The 19,147-nt window shown below is 36.7% G+C and overlaps 2 protein-coding genes across 2 annotated transcripts; both read right to left on the bottom strand.

Annotated features, from left to right (window-relative positions):
- Positions 1 to 304: 304 nt before the first annotated feature.
- LOC145776087 (peptidase inhibitor 16-like) lies at positions 305 to 4,260 on the bottom strand. Its single transcript, XM_082587492.1, has 4 exons — positions 4,113 to 4,260; positions 3,444 to 3,556; positions 1,025 to 1,224; positions 305 to 773 (listed from the first exon to the last, which is right to left on the bottom strand). The coding sequence occupies exons 1-4, from the start codon at positions 4,258 to 4,260 to the stop codon at positions 305 to 307; spliced, it is 930 nt and encodes a 309-aa protein (XP_082443618.1).
- A 4,429-nt stretch (positions 4,261 to 8,689) lies between these two features.
- LOC145775878 (uncharacterized) lies at positions 8,690 to 17,871 on the bottom strand. Its single transcript, XM_082587267.1, has 12 exons — positions 17,737 to 17,871; positions 14,998 to 15,124; positions 14,210 to 14,318; positions 13,871 to 14,004; positions 12,002 to 12,122; positions 11,547 to 11,703; positions 11,129 to 11,301; positions 10,715 to 10,939; positions 10,504 to 10,588; positions 10,268 to 10,420; positions 9,266 to 9,778; positions 8,690 to 8,816 (listed from the first exon to the last, which is right to left on the bottom strand). Exons 1-12 carry the CDS (start codon positions 17,786 to 17,788, stop codon positions 8,764 to 8,766), a joined length of 1,902 nt encoding a protein of 633 aa, XP_082443393.1. The 5' UTR covers positions 17,789 to 17,871; the 3' UTR covers positions 8,690 to 8,763.
- Positions 17,872 to 19,147: the final 1,276 nt, after the last annotated feature.

Raw genomic sequence — 19,147 nt, 5'->3', positions numbered from 1 at the left:
TTGATACTGTAGGTCAAAACGCAACTTCTGAAGCGGCAACGCTGGTCCAACTCTCGAGGTGTGCGCTTGAGCGGAGAACAGATTTTCATTCAGCAATACCTATTGGATGGTGTAACTCACAGACAATATTTTAAATATGCAGAAACTTTACCAAGTCCGCGCCATAGGTTTAAAGCCTCTGCAAGTGTGCAAAACTGCCAAGATTAAGTTTCTAAAGTGGGTTCAGTCTAAGGATAGGCTAAAGATTCTCACAATCAATCAAATTAATTAATTATTGTTTCAAACACCTCTATCTGAAAGTTATTCAAAGAAGATAAAGCCAAACCAAAAAGCATGCAAAGGTACAAAAATGTGAAAAAACATTAATCTTGACAGCATTTCCACCCGCAAAAGTTGTTTCAAAATAAGTAGTAAATTCCAACATGGTTGAATCCTCAAAAACAGCTTTTAGCGTCGGATGTTGACTTGAATGCAATCTTCTATGGGTGTGCTCATTGGTGAAAATATTTGGTATCGCTGATGTAAAATTTGTCACTGTTTTGTGAAGAGATGTCGCAGGAGTTGTCTTCGTGATTGCAAGCTCTGAGAAATCACCATCGCCACTTGCTGATACATTGAAATTAAAAAAATTCGTGGTAGTAACTTCTTCATCCAAGCCTATCGGTTGGCTTGTAAATTTGTGTGGTAGGCCTAGCCGGGAAGAAAGCAGATTCGTTGGCTTGTCAGTGACGCATAAATTTTCAGAACAGTGAGGAGCTTGTTTTGGGCATATGCTGCAAATTACACAATAATGAGTTTGCGAAAAGTGTACATTTTTGGTATTCTCAATATAATTTCAAAGATACGATCAGTGGTAACTTTTTTACGCATTTGAGAAAGATTTCTGGCAGTTTAGTCTTAGTTTAGAATTTCTCGTTTACAATTTGCCAGTTCATTTACAAATCTCCTAAGATGTTACGTATTCAAAAGTTACTGCTATAACTTGCTGTTACGCAACTGCGCAGCATACTGTCCATTAGGCTACCTGCATCTGTCTCCTGCTTGATATGGGCGAGATTTTTTTCTTTTAAACAGAAATCCTTCTTGAATATTTCCAGCAGGAGAGTACATGCAAAATACTATGGTGGCTCCAGTGACGACTTTGTTGTCTAGGTCGGGTATTGCAACCTTTCCCGGACAATAATTTTTTCCGCAACCAAGCAAGAATGAATCTGACCAAACCACCTTAAGAAAGAAAATTACATTGCATTATATTCAGTGTGAATTTTTTTATTTTTGAATGATTAAAAAGCGCATGTTAAAAATATCATGAAAACAAAAGATCACTAACGATGAAGTGTTATCCAAATTAAATTCAAACAAAATTCTTTTACAAATAGTGAAAAGAAGAAAATTGAAGTATTTTTGACTCACACTAAGGCAAAACTCCTTACAAAGATCATTAATAGAAGAAAAGATAAATGGCAAAAGAAGCAAAGACACACCAAGAATAATTTGGACAACAAGCATCTCTAAATCGACAATATTAAATTATAAAAGTGCAATACTAAAGGCTCATGGTAGTGAAGAATGCCGTATTGTATCCAAGCCTTAATACCAGGAAGGAACATAATGATGATGAAAAAGCGTATTTAGGTTACAAGAATGAAAATATTTGTTTGTATTTAGCCTGCATCAAATATGTAAAAATCTAGACTATGACTATCGTGCACAGCTGTAGCCAATCATACAACAACAAACACTTTTTATAAAGCATCTTCTTAAAACGATCATTTATTTGTTAATTTGATTACAACGATCGCGCGACGAAAGATATCAAATGGAAATTTATTAAATTATTGAACTCATCAGTTTTCTAAGTCTAATATGGGCAGTTAACACATAGCCTACAATTGAGAACAGTAAAACCTAGAGTAGCAAAAATACAAGAGAATCTTTCGATTCCCAGGTAAAAAGCGATTACGTCAGTTCAATTTTGAAATTTAATTTACATTATTGTTTCCAGATTAAAAAAATCATTTGGGAGAATAAAACAATGTCGACCTTTATTTAGTGTTACAAACTTACAATAGAAATAAAAAATATATTTCCTGTTGAGAAAACGGAAACAATTCAAACGATATTGTTGTGGGAAAAACTAATTGTCATCGTGACATTGTGAATTGCTTATAAATGTCATTTCAGTTTGATGTATTGTGGGAATATTCCTTTTTGAGGTAGGAAAGATCTTGTTGAAAAGGCCTAGTCTTGACAGTTTTGTGTAGAGAAATTCTATGAATCAGTTATATAGTCCCGACCAGCAAGTATGGTAGTTTGCATTTTCCATATATTGTTGAAGTTTTGTTTCTAGTACCGGAACACTACTTTACTCCTAATGTATAAGCCTTGTTACTCAACGCAACAAACAGTTCTGATAAACTGGCTTATACTAATGATACAAGACAGTCTACCCTACCGCTTCGAGTGGACAGTTTGTTGGGTTGGTTCACAAAAACAGAAAAGTTTTATAAGTCAATTACTCCTAAAGTGTCATTGAATGGCGTGCATCTTGCTGAAGCCAGTTTCTCAAACTGCCCGCATTGAGAATCGAGCTATTGTTGCTTATAGCAGCCATTACTTTGTCCAGTGCATCACAGAAGAAACATCGGGAACCAACCCAAACAATTCAATGAAAAACCTTCGCTTGGGGGTTAAGAACTCGTAAGAATAGTTGGTTTGACACATCGCTATGCTTAGGCGTAAATGACCTTTTCAATAGCAACGTCATCAATATAGTTTACCAAGTTTTACAAAAGTGTAATTTCAATTTGTGTTGTGATAATTAGATTAATTCCTACTTCTACTAAATAGGCTACAACTTTTACTAAACTTTCATGTTTTAATTTGTTCGTCGAAATTTGGAATTACTTAAGATTAGATGCAGCAACATCGGATGATTTACCAATTATTATTATGTTGGCTAAATCAGCAGTTTAAGAAAATTAACATCGGTCTAAGTTCTTTCTTTATGTTTGATTGATTGAATGTTTATCCTCTGACTGGGAAAGCTTCTTTCAGAGCTTAATCCTGGCAATTTCCCATACTTGTAGAGTCGTTGAATCACTGAGGAAGGCCTGGTCACCGAGATTGACAGAGTGGAGTTTCCGATTGTTGAAGTGTTGTTGCCGGGGAATTATTCCATCCATTAGGTGCCACTGAAAGGAGAGCAGTCCTTCACGTGCGTTGTGTTATCATCTTTTTTTCATTTATGTTGCCTATCCACCCTTGCTCATTAGAATTTCCAATTATCGATGGGCTGAAAAATTTTGAGTGGTCAAATTCTCGATTAACTAATCAAAAGAGCAAGTTGATCGCTCGATTAAAAACTATGCTGCTGGTTTATCCACTCGTTTATCTCAACACTAACATTTGCATTACAGCAACCAAATTAAGTATACTTTTACCTGGGTATAATGGCCACAGTGTTTATTGTGTTGACAGGAACTTTCATTGTAGTTAAAATACTTGTGCTCTTCGTTCCATTTCGAAACTGACCTTTCTACTCCAAATTCCTTATCTAAATGCAGCAATGAAGCAATACTAAAGCCATCGTTTTATCTTGGTTATAGCTAGGCATGTTAGTAGCCCATCATAGTTTAACAGTAGACTCTAGTCGTATGGGCCTTTCGTTGAAATTAACGCACAGTAGAGTTGACAGGGGGTCCAAGAGATACTTTTGAACCTGGGCCCGAGAGGATTTTAGGGGCTCGAAATATTTTCAATGGCCCCGAAGCTTGAGAAACCACCTCGTATTCTTTGGATACAATGCGTATTCCTTAGAAGGGTCTTGATTTGGGTCTTGAGGATCTCATTAGTTTCGAGCACAAAATATCCCCTCACCGACCCTGCTGACGCAGGTTTAGATTTAAATGGCGGTAGTTAGTTTTAGGTTGGTGATACTGATACATCATCTATTTAGTGGGATGATATGTGGTTAGTTTAATAATAGATGGCCTAAAATTGTTATTCAGGTACTGCGCTCCCTCTATGACCAAAACATTTAAGATAAAGTTTGGTAAAACCTTGGCTATTTTCGTATGTAGTCACTTAGAAGCTCTGATAGGCTTACTTACTAGGTAGATGTCCTTCCGTGATATATATATTTTCGCCAAGTTTTCCAAATGTGGGGTGGAAAATTGGTTTCCCATGCGAGTATATGCAGTTATCAGCCTTATCTTGAGCTATTGACGCGATGTCTTCACTCCAACGCAGCGCTCTCATATCACGTGACGGTGGATTTGTCTTGAAATTAATGAGTAAACGTTAGAAAAATGAAACAAAAATTTGTATGGAAGTTCAGGGCTAGGGCATAGTGACTTATTTATGCTGCCCAACTTGCTTACTCTTCCTCAAAGTAAGGTTCCCTAAACGAAAATCTCTTATGTATAAATTTATTGAAGAATGCATAAAAGCAGGGCCGTGTGAGCACCATCTCTCCCCCCCAAAATCCACTCTGAATCCATTAGTGGGCCCCTATGTTTAGTGATGGCGCTTAAAAATAAGACAAGAAAGCATTTAGGGTTATAAGCACTTTCAATGTGGGGAAAAATTTACATTCATAATTTTAACAAAGAGTAAGCTATAACGACTTTTGAATTTTCTAGAAGAAAAAGGTCTAATAGGCTATGCCGACAATGCAGTAGCGGATGTAGAAAAAGTCGGGAAAGTTATAAAAAATGGAAAGGGGGCGTGGGGGGGGCTTGCCCCCCATACAACTTTGGCAAATATAATCTTGTTTTGGTTACTTTTTAGGCATTTTAGGAACAATAATGTTTGTTTTTTTAATCAAGACGCACCCTTGGTAGGTAACCAAATTTATCAAATAGAAATTACATTGGGGTAGAAGGTTTGATCTTAAATTTAAGTTAGCTTAGTCTACCATTTAAAAAAAATTCATTCACGATTACAGAAGGTTTTCAATAATTTATTTCTTGAAAATTTATAGGCTATAGGCTAGCCCAGTGTGGTGTAGCCTTTCAACAGTCTAGGACTTCGAAAATCTATCTGAGGTGTCTTGACTTTCGTTTCACCGATATCATTTTCACGGCACGTTTAGCTTCATAACCTATCTCGATGAATAATAAAATTTGTCAATTTAATTGTGAATTAACTAGGCTATTTGAGTACGCAATGTTTGCTTCGGAATATGACATCATTGTGTTAGTTTTTGTGTGACACAAAAAACTTTTTACTCCCTTAATCCACTGTTGAAACAATACATAGGCCTACACAATTTTGCCTGCTAGATGAAATGTGGTTGAGCGAGCGAAGCGAGCGAGAAAATTTACAAAAATGGAAAAAAAGTTACGTAGCCTATTAAATGTTACAGGTAGGCCTACATGTAAAATTACAACCTGAAAACACTGTAGCCTACAAACTAAATATGAGTGGACCTCCAGCCGGTGGTTTGGGAAGTAGGCCTGGAATAAATACGGCCTTGCATGATTTAAGCTATTGAATATCTAGCTTCTGTAGCAACTTTTTTATTTTTTAAACAATCAAAAAACATTAAACAGACTGAAACGACTGAGCCCTTAATCAGCCGTGCTCTCCTCGGCTAGGAGGTGGAGGGGGGGGAGGGGGGTTACGGAAAGCTATAAACAAGGCTCTGCATAGAAGCAACAATTTTGTTTAAGTTGATGAAAAGGGAATGAAAACTATCACAAAACTGCATAAGAGACTCAGAGTTGGATCAATTACTGTAGCCTACAATTGTAACTGAATGTAATTAATTAGGCTAAACATTTTCATGCAATTGTCATTATAATTAGCCTAAGGCTTTTTGTTGTAATTTCAAAAAATTTTGATCATGTGATTGTAATGCAATTGAATTGGACACTGTTAATTGATCCAACTCTGGCCAAGTGAACCAACTAAATTGCTTTAAATCCACATTGTTCGTACTTACCGTGCGTCTGCAGAGGTTGTGAGCTGACACAAGGCTATGAGTTTCGTCAGGAGTTAATTTGAAAGACATGCATGACACGTAGTTGCAAAAAAGCCATACTACAGCGCATGCATCAACAAAACAGTGGCAAAATGCTTTCATTTCAACTTGATAAAATTTTTAGCTGCAGCTATAGGCTACGGTACCTGTTAACTTGACCTGCCTTTTTGAATAAAGTAACTTAATATGTACAGCAGAAAGCAAATAAGCATTGCATGTAATAATGCATTGTTTTCTGACATTTTTATGAAAAATTTGATTGTTGAAGTTAACTCTGATAGCCTATAGGCAAAAACTTAAAAATAACCCATTTTCCTACTTTTTAAGACATTCTTTATTTTTGAACTGCGGCACCTCATACACAAGGCAAAGTGGTCATCAGCTCATCCCTGTTAAAGTACTCTGGGACTGTCAGCTCTGAACGATCAGACCTAGAAACAAAGCATTCTACTTCTCAGCATCAAACATTTAAGCGTGAAGAAGAAGCGTTCTTCCCGGCCGTCAGCACAAGGCTGAGCACTCACTAGTAGGCTACAGCGAGCAGCAGTTGCATTTCGCTAACCATAACGGTGTAGCTTCCAAATCGGCTGCCCAGAAACTTATCGTTTATTGGAGGTCTGAATGGCTAGCGTGGAAGCTACACCGTTATGGTTAGCGAAACTCAGCTCAGCCTTGTGCTGACGGCCGGGAAGAACGCTTCTTCTTCACATGTCCTACCCCTGGCACCTGCTGGTTTTGTTGGTTCTTTTCTTTCAACAAAAATAAGAGTTAAACTGACTGGTAAAGCGGCGGTCGATTAATTACCCAAGTGGAAAGAATACGGTGCGATACTGATGAGCCCGGCCTCATGGGCGATACACGTGTCTATCGCTGTCAATTCTTGCTACAAATCGGCTGCCCAGAAACTTAAACATTTCTCAGTGTGAGTTCAGTACCTTCTTCCCGAGCAGCTAGTGGACTGAATAAGAAAATACATTTTTGAACTTTTGAAGTTACTTTAAGCTATAAGCTACCGGCAGCTAGAAAAACTTACAAGTAACTTGCAATCGGAACATGTCATCTGATGACGTCATCACTACGAGACGAAAAATGAATGCAAATTCAATGTTGTGCTTTTCCGGTGTGAACTTGAGCGAGGATTTCAGTTTGATCTTTAAATAGAACTAAAGCATTATCGGAAGGAAATTACAGTGAAGTGTACACAAGGTCTTTAAACTTGAATTTGTGGGAAACTTTTTTGATAAAAGTAAACTAACATGCATGCATGAAAACATAGCATCACAAAAAACTATTGTTCTCACTAATGCTTTAATTTTTTATGATTTAATAGCTCTTGGTTTATGAAATTTCGGCAAATAGCTTAATTTTGTTTATAAAAAACTCGGATTATTTCTAATAGTCATCGTTTTATGAAAACTACAAACACACAGTGCATCACATGGCCTGAATAATATTCTGAAAGTAGGCTACACGTCTTGTGCCAAGGTAGGCTACTTGTTTAGGCTATTCTTGCATATGTCTCATAATAGGCTACATGTTGCATCTTCACGTTGCTTCATTAGGATAGTAAAGGTCTGAAAAAACGCTTTGGCTAATAATATACTTAGACTGACAAAGTCGCCTCTAAAGAGTAAAGGCACTGTCTTTGAATCGTTGACACAAACACAGCTACACATGCCTTTCTTGTTGATTTCAATCTTTATTATCGCATTAAAAAAGCTTCTAAAAAGTTATTTTTGGCAGTTTCGTACACTTGCAAAGGTTTCAAACCATTTGCGTAAGCCCGGTTAATCGCTTACCGAGATAGACAGAGTGAAATTTCGTTGTGTTGTTCTGCGTGAATTATTCCATCCACTAGGTGCCGCTGAATGGAGATCAATCCTTAAAATGGGTTGCTCAAGCGCACACTCAGGCATTGAACCGCGTGATCATGATTTTTTCGTATACAAAATTGGACGTATATTTATATGTTTTCGTATACAAAATACATAAGTCTATGATCTTGCTCAGTAGACTATCAGTTAGGCCCATGCATCTAGTCACAGTATGCAGGGCGTTATTGGCAGGCCAACGAGGCGAATGTGGGCTCTGCGACACCAGGCGGGTAATCCCCTTGAGACAACAAATTTGAAGGTGCAGTATCAAGAAGTCGAATTGTGTCATAAACGACAGTCAATATTCACCAGAAGTTCTTGCAAATGATCGCCGGAGTTCACCTACCATGACAAATATCCACTGGAAAAACTGTGCACTATGTCTCTAAAAGTAAAAATCTATTTTATTTCCTGAAAAATGTCCTAAACAACAAGAACTATCCCAGAAAGCGCCGCCCAATAGAACATAGTTTACTTACTGAGCTATAAATCTCCCAGCTTAGACTTCCAACAAAAACGGGGCAACGCCATGCGGAACGAGACGCCGAATTACCGCTGATTAATCAGAGAGTGGGATGACAGCGGCAGTCGGATACCGTTTGATAATAAAATCTCACATGCAAAAATGTACTTTTAGGCTGACTTAATGCTTTTTATGAACTAAATCAGACTTTTTTTTTTATGTAAATTTGTGTAACCGTTTGAATAATGTAAATGTAAAGCATTCAATTTAACGTAGTCTTGTTTTTTCGGTCAATATTTATCTCTCCTTGCTGACGCAAACATGCAGCATTCGTTCACTTCATATCTAGCAAGGCACGATGGCAGACTAGTTCAAGTATTTTTATTACACGATTGAAATTGGAGATTACAGCTTCCTTCACGTGAAGCGCACTTCCACATCTAGTTGCTCGCCAGCGACGAATCCGAACGCCTCCTGGACCTCGTCATGTAGCCTGGGAATAATTCAAGAGATTATTATTTTGGTGAGAACAACGTCTCTTCACGAAGGCAACTTCTCAAATAAAATACTGAGAATTACAACTTTCAGGGACCATACAATCGTTTTGGAAATTTGCTATACCTTTAAGGGCACTGCCAGTTTTTAAATTTTAGAGCTGAGAACACGACATTCTATTTAACAAGGAACAACACTATTTTTAGAAAGCAGCTAAGCGCTATCCAAGAAGTTTGCGTATACTGCTCTGTTGATACGCGGCCTACAACTTACGACTATTTGATATGTTTGCTACATTGGAACCGACATCTGTAGGTAAATGTCCATCGTACAGGCCTACATACTGTAGCCTAATGTAAAAAGAGACAATGAGAGAAAAACATTCAGCAATTTGTTTTCTAAGAGGAAGTTCTAAGCTTCTAAAAGTCAAAAAAGCTAGTCACGTACCATGAGAACCAGTTGACGATTCGGAATCCGAACGTTCTTTGACGCGCTTCGCTGCTGGCTTCCTAGTTCGGGTGGAAGGCTTGGAAGTATGAACGGTGTCTTCCGTTATAGGCGACAATATAATCGACGGGTTTACTTGGGTTGCTGTTCGTGATTTCTTTGACTGCCTGGGCGTGCGCGACCCCGGCTTACGCTTACGTCTTGTAGATGACGAAATTATAATGTGTTCACTGGTTTCACTAGCGTCGGAGTCTTCGACGTGGTTTTCAGAAATGATTTGATCAGACTCTTGCGATGGGGTGGGATCAGAGTCTTGAGATGCGGCAAGATCAGAGTCTTGAGGTGCGGCAGGATCAGAGTCTTGAGATGCGGTAGGATCGAAGTCTTGAGATGCGGTAGGATCGGAGTCTTGAGATGCGGTAGAATCGGAGTCTTGAGATGCGGTAGGATCGGAGTTATTCGTTGATTGATTAAACGTTGCCAAGGAGAAGTCATCCGATATGTCATCATCTCCTGAAATGCCATACATGAGAGTCAGAGCCGTTGAGGAAATAATTTAGGGCCCAATGGATAGATTCCGAAACCCCAGAATGATACTGCGATTGGCTTAAAAGTATTCACTGAACAATCCTGTCAACGCTACTGGTAAGGGTAATGAATCGCACATAGAAAATTATAACTGAGAGAAAGGCCATTTTACAATGGCACAGACAAGAAACTTGTGGTATAGAATAATACTTTTCAAGCCTGTTGATTCACATGAGAGGTGACAGTCCCTGACAACTCTTTTCATTTCAGTCTTGCACCTGGCTTAATATTTTAATGCAAAAAATTAAACAGAACAAAACAAAAAAACTACCTTGCATTGCTGGCCAAGAGCCCAGGTTATATTTTCGGGTGAATGGAATACAGTATCGTATTGAAGTATGTGTTATTGTTATTTTAGCAATAAAACATAAAGTCTTTCAACTCACGAAAAATAAACCAAAACCAACAGTTTACCTAAAAGATATTCCGTCTGTTTTAGTAATTCTTCTTCGATGCGTTCATCATCCGACTTGTCCTTCTCATCAACATTAGCAACAATGTCAGAGGTATCTTTTATTAATTTTTGGTCTGAAAGCGAAGGCTTCGTGTCGAGAACAAACGCAAAGTCTAAAAAAAAAGTATGAAATACAACGTTACATTACGTCGTTTTATTGCTATGGAAATTACAACTGAACAAGAAAGGAAAGAACCTGTGGGTGGAACAGTGCCAGGAAGCTCGCAGTCTTTCATAGGCTCGTTTGCTTCTTCATCTGTTGCAGGGCCAGACATCGACAACTGTCATCAACAACAATGGCACTGTCATAACGAGGGTTTGAAAATAGACAAGTTTACGTTATAGTAACGTTGCAATGCTTTTATCAGAAACTGAAAAGAAATCGAACAACGAAGACAACTTATTACGTCAAGAAATTCTTCCAGTGTCTCCATTTCACATTCTTTCATGAAGTATTTGGTAACGGCAGCCGGTTTTGTTGTTGCAAGCAAGGGTGTGATGTCCAACAAGTCAGCACCGCCCCTCTGCTTCAGCGCCCACTCGTAGAAGTATTCCGGAGCTAACAGTTGTAGACCGGCAGTGGAAAGGTCATTCGTAAAAGCGTGGTGGTTCGTCTCCAGTAATAAAATAGCCTACACAATCACAGACAATGAGATGATTTGTGCTATCAAAACGAGGTTTTATGAAAAAAAACCTAACTAGACTGTTGATCAATATTGAAGACTTTGTGTTCAACAAGTGCCCATAACGTTAAATTTGGGACAAAAAAGTCTTCGTGATACGCTATGAAAAAGCTAGTTAGAAGAAAACTGGAAACTTACCTGTCGAATGCCCAAAGTATATTTCAAGAACATCGGTTCAGACAATGCTTTATTAAACCAATTTGTTCTTAAGAATACATATTCATAAATAGGTTTTAAAAGACTATCAGACTGAGGTTGTTTAGATGCCGAAACTTGCAAGAGAGATTCTAATATTTTCATCGGTTCATCGCCTGAAACAAAAATAAACTCGGCGTTTAGGCGACAAAAAGCATTATGTTAGATATTTTAAAACATTAGGCCTACTCATCCTATGCAAAACCTAAACTTTCTGCAACTGCACATCCATTTAACCCACATGCAGAAAAATGAAATATTGACAAAGACTTTATTTTATGAACAAGCTTCTGCAGTGCGTAAAAATAGAACACCAAGAAACAATTTTGGATTCAGTGCCAGCAAACGCCTCTTGTCATACCTAAAAAAGTGAAGCCAATCTCAGTTAATTGATATCCAACTGCTTCAGTTTCATCTGCACTAGAGCTTTCCAAAAGTGTGGCATCAATCAAAAGAGAAAAAATAGCAACAGCAAGATTGTCCAACGAAGGTAGCTCTGATGGCCTCGTGTCCTGAACCTAAAAGCATTTACACTGGATCTTAACAATTAAACAACAAGACAAATGCAACAATTTGTATGAACACGTGTCACTCGATTTAACAACGTAATCTGCGGCGGCCTCAAACGCACGAAGACCTGTAAACGATCACATGAGTCCCATTGCAAGTAAACTTGCAATGCAACAGCGTGAACATAAGTCAGCTAACTAGTGTAATATGCAGACAGTAGCTGCAGCATGTAAATCCCCAAAATCTGTGAACAACCGGCATGCACTGTTTAATATTACACGCAACTAGGCATACATTACAACCTACTTTCTCGTCTGTGTTGTTGCTTGGCACTAGAATCACCAAACTGAGCATTGTTTTCTTCAATTCAGAAAGAGAAGTGGAATTTTTTCCTTGAACAAAATTGTCAATTTCTTTGTCAAAATACCTGCAGCATAAAAGTATTTGGCATCAGTATTGCTTCATGTCACTGAAGGTGGGTGTCATTCAAGGTTTGACGATGTTGAAGTGTTACATTACACATAAGGAAAAATGCAAAACGAGATTAGGAAAAATAAACTTTGAAAAAAGTTTTTAGGACGATGAAAAAAAATTGTGAAAAAATGCAGTCATGTTTGAGCCTCTAGCTCAGTGGTTTTCAACCTTTTTAGTGGAACGAAACCCAATGAAACATTCCAAAAGCTCGAGGAACCCCTGTTCAATAATTTAATTGCCTTATGCAAAAAACATCATTTGATTAATAAAATTAAATTAAAATACTCATGTTCAGATTTATTTATGTACGGTAGCCTACAATATACAAACTGTAAAAAACCTAATACTGGCAAAACAAAATGATCTCTAACACGTTCACGGCGATTTGATCCACCGGTGTACAAACGATTAAACTGTCTGAAAGAACTCCTAGAAGCGAAGAAAACATGTCGACGAAATTTGGCAGAAAAGCAGAAAGTTAAGGGGGCAGTTCTACTTATAAAAATTTTCAATTTATTTTATTGATATATATTGGAAATTTATCGTAGATTCCGAATCTGCAGTCAGTTTTTACCTATTTGCCCTCATTAGGCTTCAAACGGAAGGTTTTCTTAACGCACCTCAGTTTAAAATGTGAATAAAAATTTAAATAAAATGTGAATAAAACACCAATTTCTGGTGATTACGTACCTGGTGGCCACTGATATACACTATACAGTATTTAATTTGTGTTTGTGTAAACTCAGTATTTTGTTCATTATATGTATACTTTAGTTGTTGTGAATGGACATAGAAGAAAAAAAGTCACATTTAAAGTCAAAGGCCTAAATTTACCTAATTCTATTTTTCAAATGCCATTTACTCAAAATCATGTTTTTGTGCACTAAAATGTTTCTTTTAGAAAACTACTTGTCAGAAAACTACTACTTGGCTAAAATTTTTAACAGATGTACAGTAGGCTCTTACGGACATAATGATTGAGTTTTGTTTCAATATTCAGAGTAATAAATATTTTATTACCAAATCCTGAAGTCAAATTTGCTCTCGATGGATAGCAATTATGAAATTTTTTATATTTAAAAAGATAAAAGAGTTAAAATAAATCCCCTCTATCAATTTATGGCTAGGATACCCTACTAGATCTTTCAACTCCTTGGCTCACACCATGCAGTTTGAAGTCCCTACCTCTAGCCATTTTCGAGTTTTAAGGGCTGCAATGGAGTCAATCGGTTGATTTTATGTACAAATTTAAAATGGTATAAATCCTTAATGGATTGCCCCAGCCTAACAAAGTAAATACTTTTTGGATAGCTTGTTTCCTCCTTTTTCCAGCAATATATGGTTTGTTGGGGTTTGTGGGTGAACTTTTGTGTGTAGATTGTTATTTAAGACAAGTACGAAAAATGCGATTCTAAGTAGAACTGCCCTCTTAAGGTAATCGCACCACAACAAAACAACAAAAATTCGGGATCGCAGCGAACGTGTTAAAGTGTAGCAAACTTATTAATAAGACACTACTTTGAGTTCATATACTGTGACCACTACAAATTGAATTTAAATGGAATAAGAAACTGATCAAAAACCTTGTAGTTACACATAATCATGATCACAGTATAAAAGCTAGTCAACAATTTAAGTGGTGTGGCTGAATAAATATATTTATAATATATCTTTATTTCCATTGCCACACAGTATATGTACCTGTATAGAGCATGGAGAACACAGTGGCTGATGAGAGGTACATTGCAGGAAACTATGAATAAACGAAGCTTTTTGCTCAAAGCCAGTTTGGCAGAGCTACTATCACATGCATCAAAAGCATCATCTAAAAGTTTCTAAAAACAAATCAGCAATAATTACAGGTGTAACTAATAGAAAGTTTTTAGAGGACACTTTGAAAAAGAAAATTTTACATATAGTAATAGTTTAAGCACCAAAGGAACACAAGAGCATAAACATTAAACAATCATTTGTGCCAAAAACCAACCAAGAACTTAACAACACTGTAGTTCAACAACTTGAACAGCCTAATAATCATACCATAAGTTTAGTTTCATTTGTCGCATGTGCATGGATTTCTTGAACAAAAGACGAATTTATTGTGGACACGTGAGGCAAAACAATATCCTTTCTTGCTTCTTTCCAGAAACTAAAGTGTTATGATATGAATTGAAAATAAATATGCTTGTATCATGCAAAATGTGGAACACAAACAATGTGTATTAAAGGTTTTTAATCACCTCATCTAACATAACAACTTAAAAAAGCCATGACTCGCAAAGACACAGAATAATTTTTTATTGGTTTTATTTGATGCCAAGTGGGAAGTTGGAGATGCCATGTGTTAATTTTCATGTGTTAATAGAATTGCTTCAGTTCTAATGCATTTGATAACAAAAAAAAGAACGATCCGCGGAATCATGATTGAATTACTTCCATCCCTTTGCACCTGGTAACTAAACAATATGTTCTGTTCAAATATAATTCTTTTCACAATGGGAAGACCTCATTTATAATTAGCATGTTTTATTTAGCCGATTTACTATTTATTGCTGTAAATGGTGGCCGCAACTCTTCCAGTTCTCATTTACCAGTTGACAACTGCAACATTCCTGTTTGGTGCTGGTCGATTATCAAGTGCTACGCAAGAGAAAACCCAAAAGTGAAACAAATGGTCTGTCTGCTGCCTTTCGGTGCAGCTGATGTGGAGACATCCTGATATTTGAAGACGGTCTTTTTCAGGTGACCGAATCAGTACAAAGTTTTCAGAATAACACAGAGTCAAATTGAAAACAGGTGTTAACCAGCAGATATTCCTTGAAACATACCCACAGAACTTGAAGACATAGCTCTTTGATAAAGTTTTTAAATGTTTTCTCATCTTTGATTTTTCTGGTAATGCAGATACCGCATCATCAAAAATTGTTTGCAATTGATCATCTTCAATCAAATGACCTGCAGTAAAATAATAATCTACCAGTAAGCACTTCAAATAAAACAGCTAAACATATTTAGATTAGGCTTAAAACAATGAAAACTATTACCGTACTACAAAAAGTGCTCAATGCTAAGCATAAAAGCAAAGCACAGTGAATTAAATCAAATATAGTTATTACCAGTGATGTACGCGCATACAAAAAATATTGACGCCGTCAGCGCAAACGTTCGAAAAACTATACGCCGCATGCGTCAACGCAACTTGTAAAAAAAGTTGTCAGCGCATACACTAGCGCAAACTCATTTTGTTTGCTAGGTACCAAACATTCACACTCGAAACAAACAAGTTTTATTTTGAATTTCCACGAAGAAACACAAGCATCTGAAAGTGTTCATCTGACATGTTGCTGCATTTTGGTTCCAATATGTCTTTGCCCATTGAAAACATTCTTTCAACCGCAGCACTGGAAGAAGGTATTGGCGTGTTGTAGCGAAAAAAAGTATTTTGGAAATCTTTCGTTGAAAAAGCGCCCACGGTTAATGGTCCTTTGTGTGGCCTCTCTTCCAAGTACGCTTTTACAACCTCGTCTATGCTGTCTTCGCCAGTGTCCTCATAAAGAGCATGGAGTAGCCCACGGGGTTCGTTGTCGCTGGCTTCCTTCGTCTGGTTGCAGTGGCTCTCAGCCTCAGAGTTTTTTTAAAAACTTTGAGATGTGGCGAGTGCCTATCAAGAAAATTCTAGTATTATACTAACTGTCGCTCCCTAAAAACCCATTATAAAAAACACTATTTTTAAAATGATTCCGTTTGAATAAGACTGATGTTGCTTTTAATGCCATAATTCTCTCAGTAAGCTCTATGCTTTTTTCTGATAAGATTTTTAAAAAGTGGGTTAATGGAAGACAAAACTGCCAGACACAAGCAAGTTTAGATTCTGAACTGCACAACTCTTTGTTATTAGCATTCAGGGATACTTAGCATTAGCCTACTAGTGTTATTAGCAGTAGGCTACTCAAAAGCCTCTCACAATTGGCCCCTGGATGCATGTTTTGCTAAACTGCTCATCAAGTTACAAAACATATATAATTACATACTTACGCAACAGAATGTATAAATTGTCAAGTAAAAATTACCTTAGCTTGATAGCCTACTGTATGTAGGCCTACACATTACTACGCTACATAGCCTACAACAAGAATAACCCGCAAAGGCAAAGTAATGTACTACATATAACATACAGATTACAGAGTACAACATCATGCAAGCAATCACGGTCGGAGACCAAATATTTGAGTTTGTTTAGATACATAGGCTGCACTGCTCATTGCCTGAGAAGTTTCTGATTTGCCCCAAAATGCAAGACTTAACTAATATAAATTAAAGTGCTCACAATTGCTTACAAACGCCTTCAACACTGCTTGACTAAAAATACTTCACACTACGAAGCCAAGTCATTGTTTACATTTTACATGGAGCGACATTACCAACCTACCTACTTGCTTGCTTACATTACATTCCTGTTCTGACCCGTAATTTACTAATTTCTCAGTAGGCCTAAGTTGTTTTAACTAATTCTTTCTTTTTTTCTGCAAGACTTCAGTCTCCACGTGGGACTCTAGCGTCAAAGGCAGTAGTGCGATATACAAACAAACTCCAGCTGACTGAACAATAGATGACACTGTGACACAACACTAGAACAATGGGCGATTGCAAAACGTCAACATTTCGCAGTTTGACAAAAGAAATTGCAAACAACAACTAAGACATTAAAAAGTATGCGTTGACGCTATGCGCTAAAAAAACGCGAAAACTTTACGGCGCAGCATATACGTACATCTCTGGTTATTACTATCTGAATCCTTAACAGCCTGTTTCACCTAAAGGAGGATCATCAGAAGGTCCTTATTCAAATAGAATCAAAGAAACATGTATAGTACCAAAAATACAGTCTAAAAATATAAAAATACATAATCTTGTTTTGAGTTACAAAATAGCGGTGGAGGTTCCTACCTTGTCCATTACATTATTTTACAATCTAGTTCTATTTGAAGAAGGACCTTCTGATGATCCTCCTTTAGATGAAACAGGCTGTTAAGGATTCAGATATAATAACTACATTTGATTTAGATTAGGCTTAATATATTTATAAATATAATACATAAAAAACAAATATACAATTTTGGTAAAGAGGTTACTTTCTTCAGCCACAGACATATACAACCAAGCAACCACACGGCATTTAACATAATGGATTAAAATTGAACATAAACTATAAGCTACAAACGTTTTCGGCCATACACACGTTAGCCCTTATCAAGTAACAAAAAATAACTGCTTATCATATCTACAATGAAAATGAATGACTGATCTAAACACTGAATTGAAAAACGAAATGCAAATTTCGTTTTTCAATTCAGTGTTTAGATCAGTCATTCATTTTCATTGTAGATATGATAAGCAGTTATTTTTTGTTACTTGATAAGGGCTAACGTGTGTATGGCCGAAAACGTTTGTAGCTTATAGTTTATGTTCAATTTTAATCCATTATGTTAAATGCCGTGTGGTTGCTTGGTTGTATATGTCTGTGGCTGAAAAAACAAATATGTGACAAATTAATCCTCATTTTTCACCTGAAAGTCGTTGTGCAAGAGTCTTGATAAATTTCATAGATTTTTCTTCCATACCAGCTGATTTCAATAAAGCATTCACCTTTTCAGTCTATTGTCTTGTAACCTTATTTATTCACTACTTGCAACCCTAATGCTACATGTAATTGTTTTATCAATGACTTATTTAGGTATAGTATGTCCAAAACTTTTGTTTTTGTGAACCTTAGTTTGAGTATATTTTAATTCTCATAGAATATTTCATTATTTGTTGCATATATCTACTAACGAAGCCACACTTGTGGAGACAGTTCAATAATAAAATTGTTTTCATCAATTTAGTGTGACAGGCCAGGGATATCTATTTTCTATAACCACGGGATTGGAAACTCTGTGGAACTGAAAACCATTTTATACACCAGTAGGGTCATTTTTCTTTGTGCGCTGCTGTGGTAAACAATCACATAAATTGACCTCAAAGGGCAGCAAGTAGTAGGCTAAACGAACAACTAAAAGCGTAACAATCAATTCACCTGCTGTAAATTGCAAGGTCTACGCTTGCCTGGTTTGTTTATTTGTTTGTATTCCATTAGTGCAGTCATGTTGTATTTTGTTTGCTCCTTAAAAAGTTTCCAGAATGACTATTGGTTTTAGTTCAGATGACATCGTAAACGTATTGGTTTCGTACTGGATTGGTCTGTGAACAAGTTGATGATACAACAGCATATTCACTGATTGCTGAACACTCCTCATTTACTTCTGATCCGATTTGCAGTACGCAAAATGCTGAAGAACAACAGTAGGCGGTGTTTGGACTCGTTGCATTCAGTCATTTTTGGATTCATCGTTTTTTTTTTCTAGAATTGTAAATGTACTTTTATACATCAATTAAATTTTAATGTGATTGTACATTTTGTATATTATTGTAAAATATAATTTTGTATATCTTTTAGTCGATATTTTATTTTGTTAATCTTTCTGTAGTCGTAGTAATGTGATGACTCTACTGATGTACAACACTGTTAGTGTTTCCAATCCCGTAGTTATAGATATCCCTGTGACAGGCCTACATGCCTTTTGCTTCTGTATATATTTTTGTCACACTACGCATTCTATTGGATCACTGGAGAATTCAAATAAACATTTTAATGAAAAATTTAGTACAAACTTTTTATTTTGAAAAAAAAAAAAAAATTGCGTACCTTCTTTGTCATTGTTGTATGAGTCTCTGAGGTCGAGGGTCTATCCTTTTACCACTCAAAATTCACAATGTTCCCCGATGACACTGGAAGGCCACTAGAGATCAGCCAGTTTTTGATTTATCCAAGACTAGTAGACCTTCTACTCTATTACTTACGGTACCGGTACCATGTAGGACTGTAGGTGGTTTGAAGATGCTACGGGACATTACACAGTGTTTAGTCTTTCATTGCTT

This window comes from Aplidium turbinatum, chromosome 8 (assembly GCF_918807975.1).
Source record: "Aplidium turbinatum chromosome 8, kaAplTurb1.1, whole genome shotgun sequence".
Classification (NCBI taxonomy): Eukaryota; Metazoa; Chordata; class Ascidiacea; order Aplousobranchia; family Polyclinidae; genus Aplidium; species Aplidium turbinatum.
The sequence above is the reverse complement of the archived record's forward strand: the minus strand, read 5'-3'. Positions and strand labels throughout refer to the sequence as shown.

Bases quoted from the DNA above. Each gene is read 5' to 3' on its own strand.
- LOC145776087 (XM_082587492.1), bottom strand. From the start codon at position 4,260: ATGAGAGCGCTGCGTTGGAGTGAAGACATCGCGTCAATAGCTCAAGAT. The intron at 1,225-3,443 runs GTAAAAGTATAC...TTCTTTCTTAAG, and splicing joins ACTGTGGCCATTATACCCAG to GTGGTTTGGTCAGATTCATT. The intron at 774-1,024 runs GTAGCCTAATGG...TGTAATTTGCAG, and splicing joins CAAGCAGGAGACAGATGCAG to CATATGCCCAAAACAAGCTC.
- LOC145775878 (XM_082587267.1), bottom strand. From the start codon at position 17,788: ATGGAAGAAAAATCTATGAAATTTATCAAGACTCTTGCACAACGACTT. The intron at 9,779-10,267 runs GTAAACTGTTGG...ATGGCATTTCAG, and splicing joins ACAGACGGAATATCTTTTAG to GAGATGATGACATATCGGAT. The intron at 8,817-9,265 runs GTACGTGACTAG...AATTATTCCCAG, and splicing joins ATCGTCAACTGGTTCTCATG to GCTACATGACGAGGTCCAGG.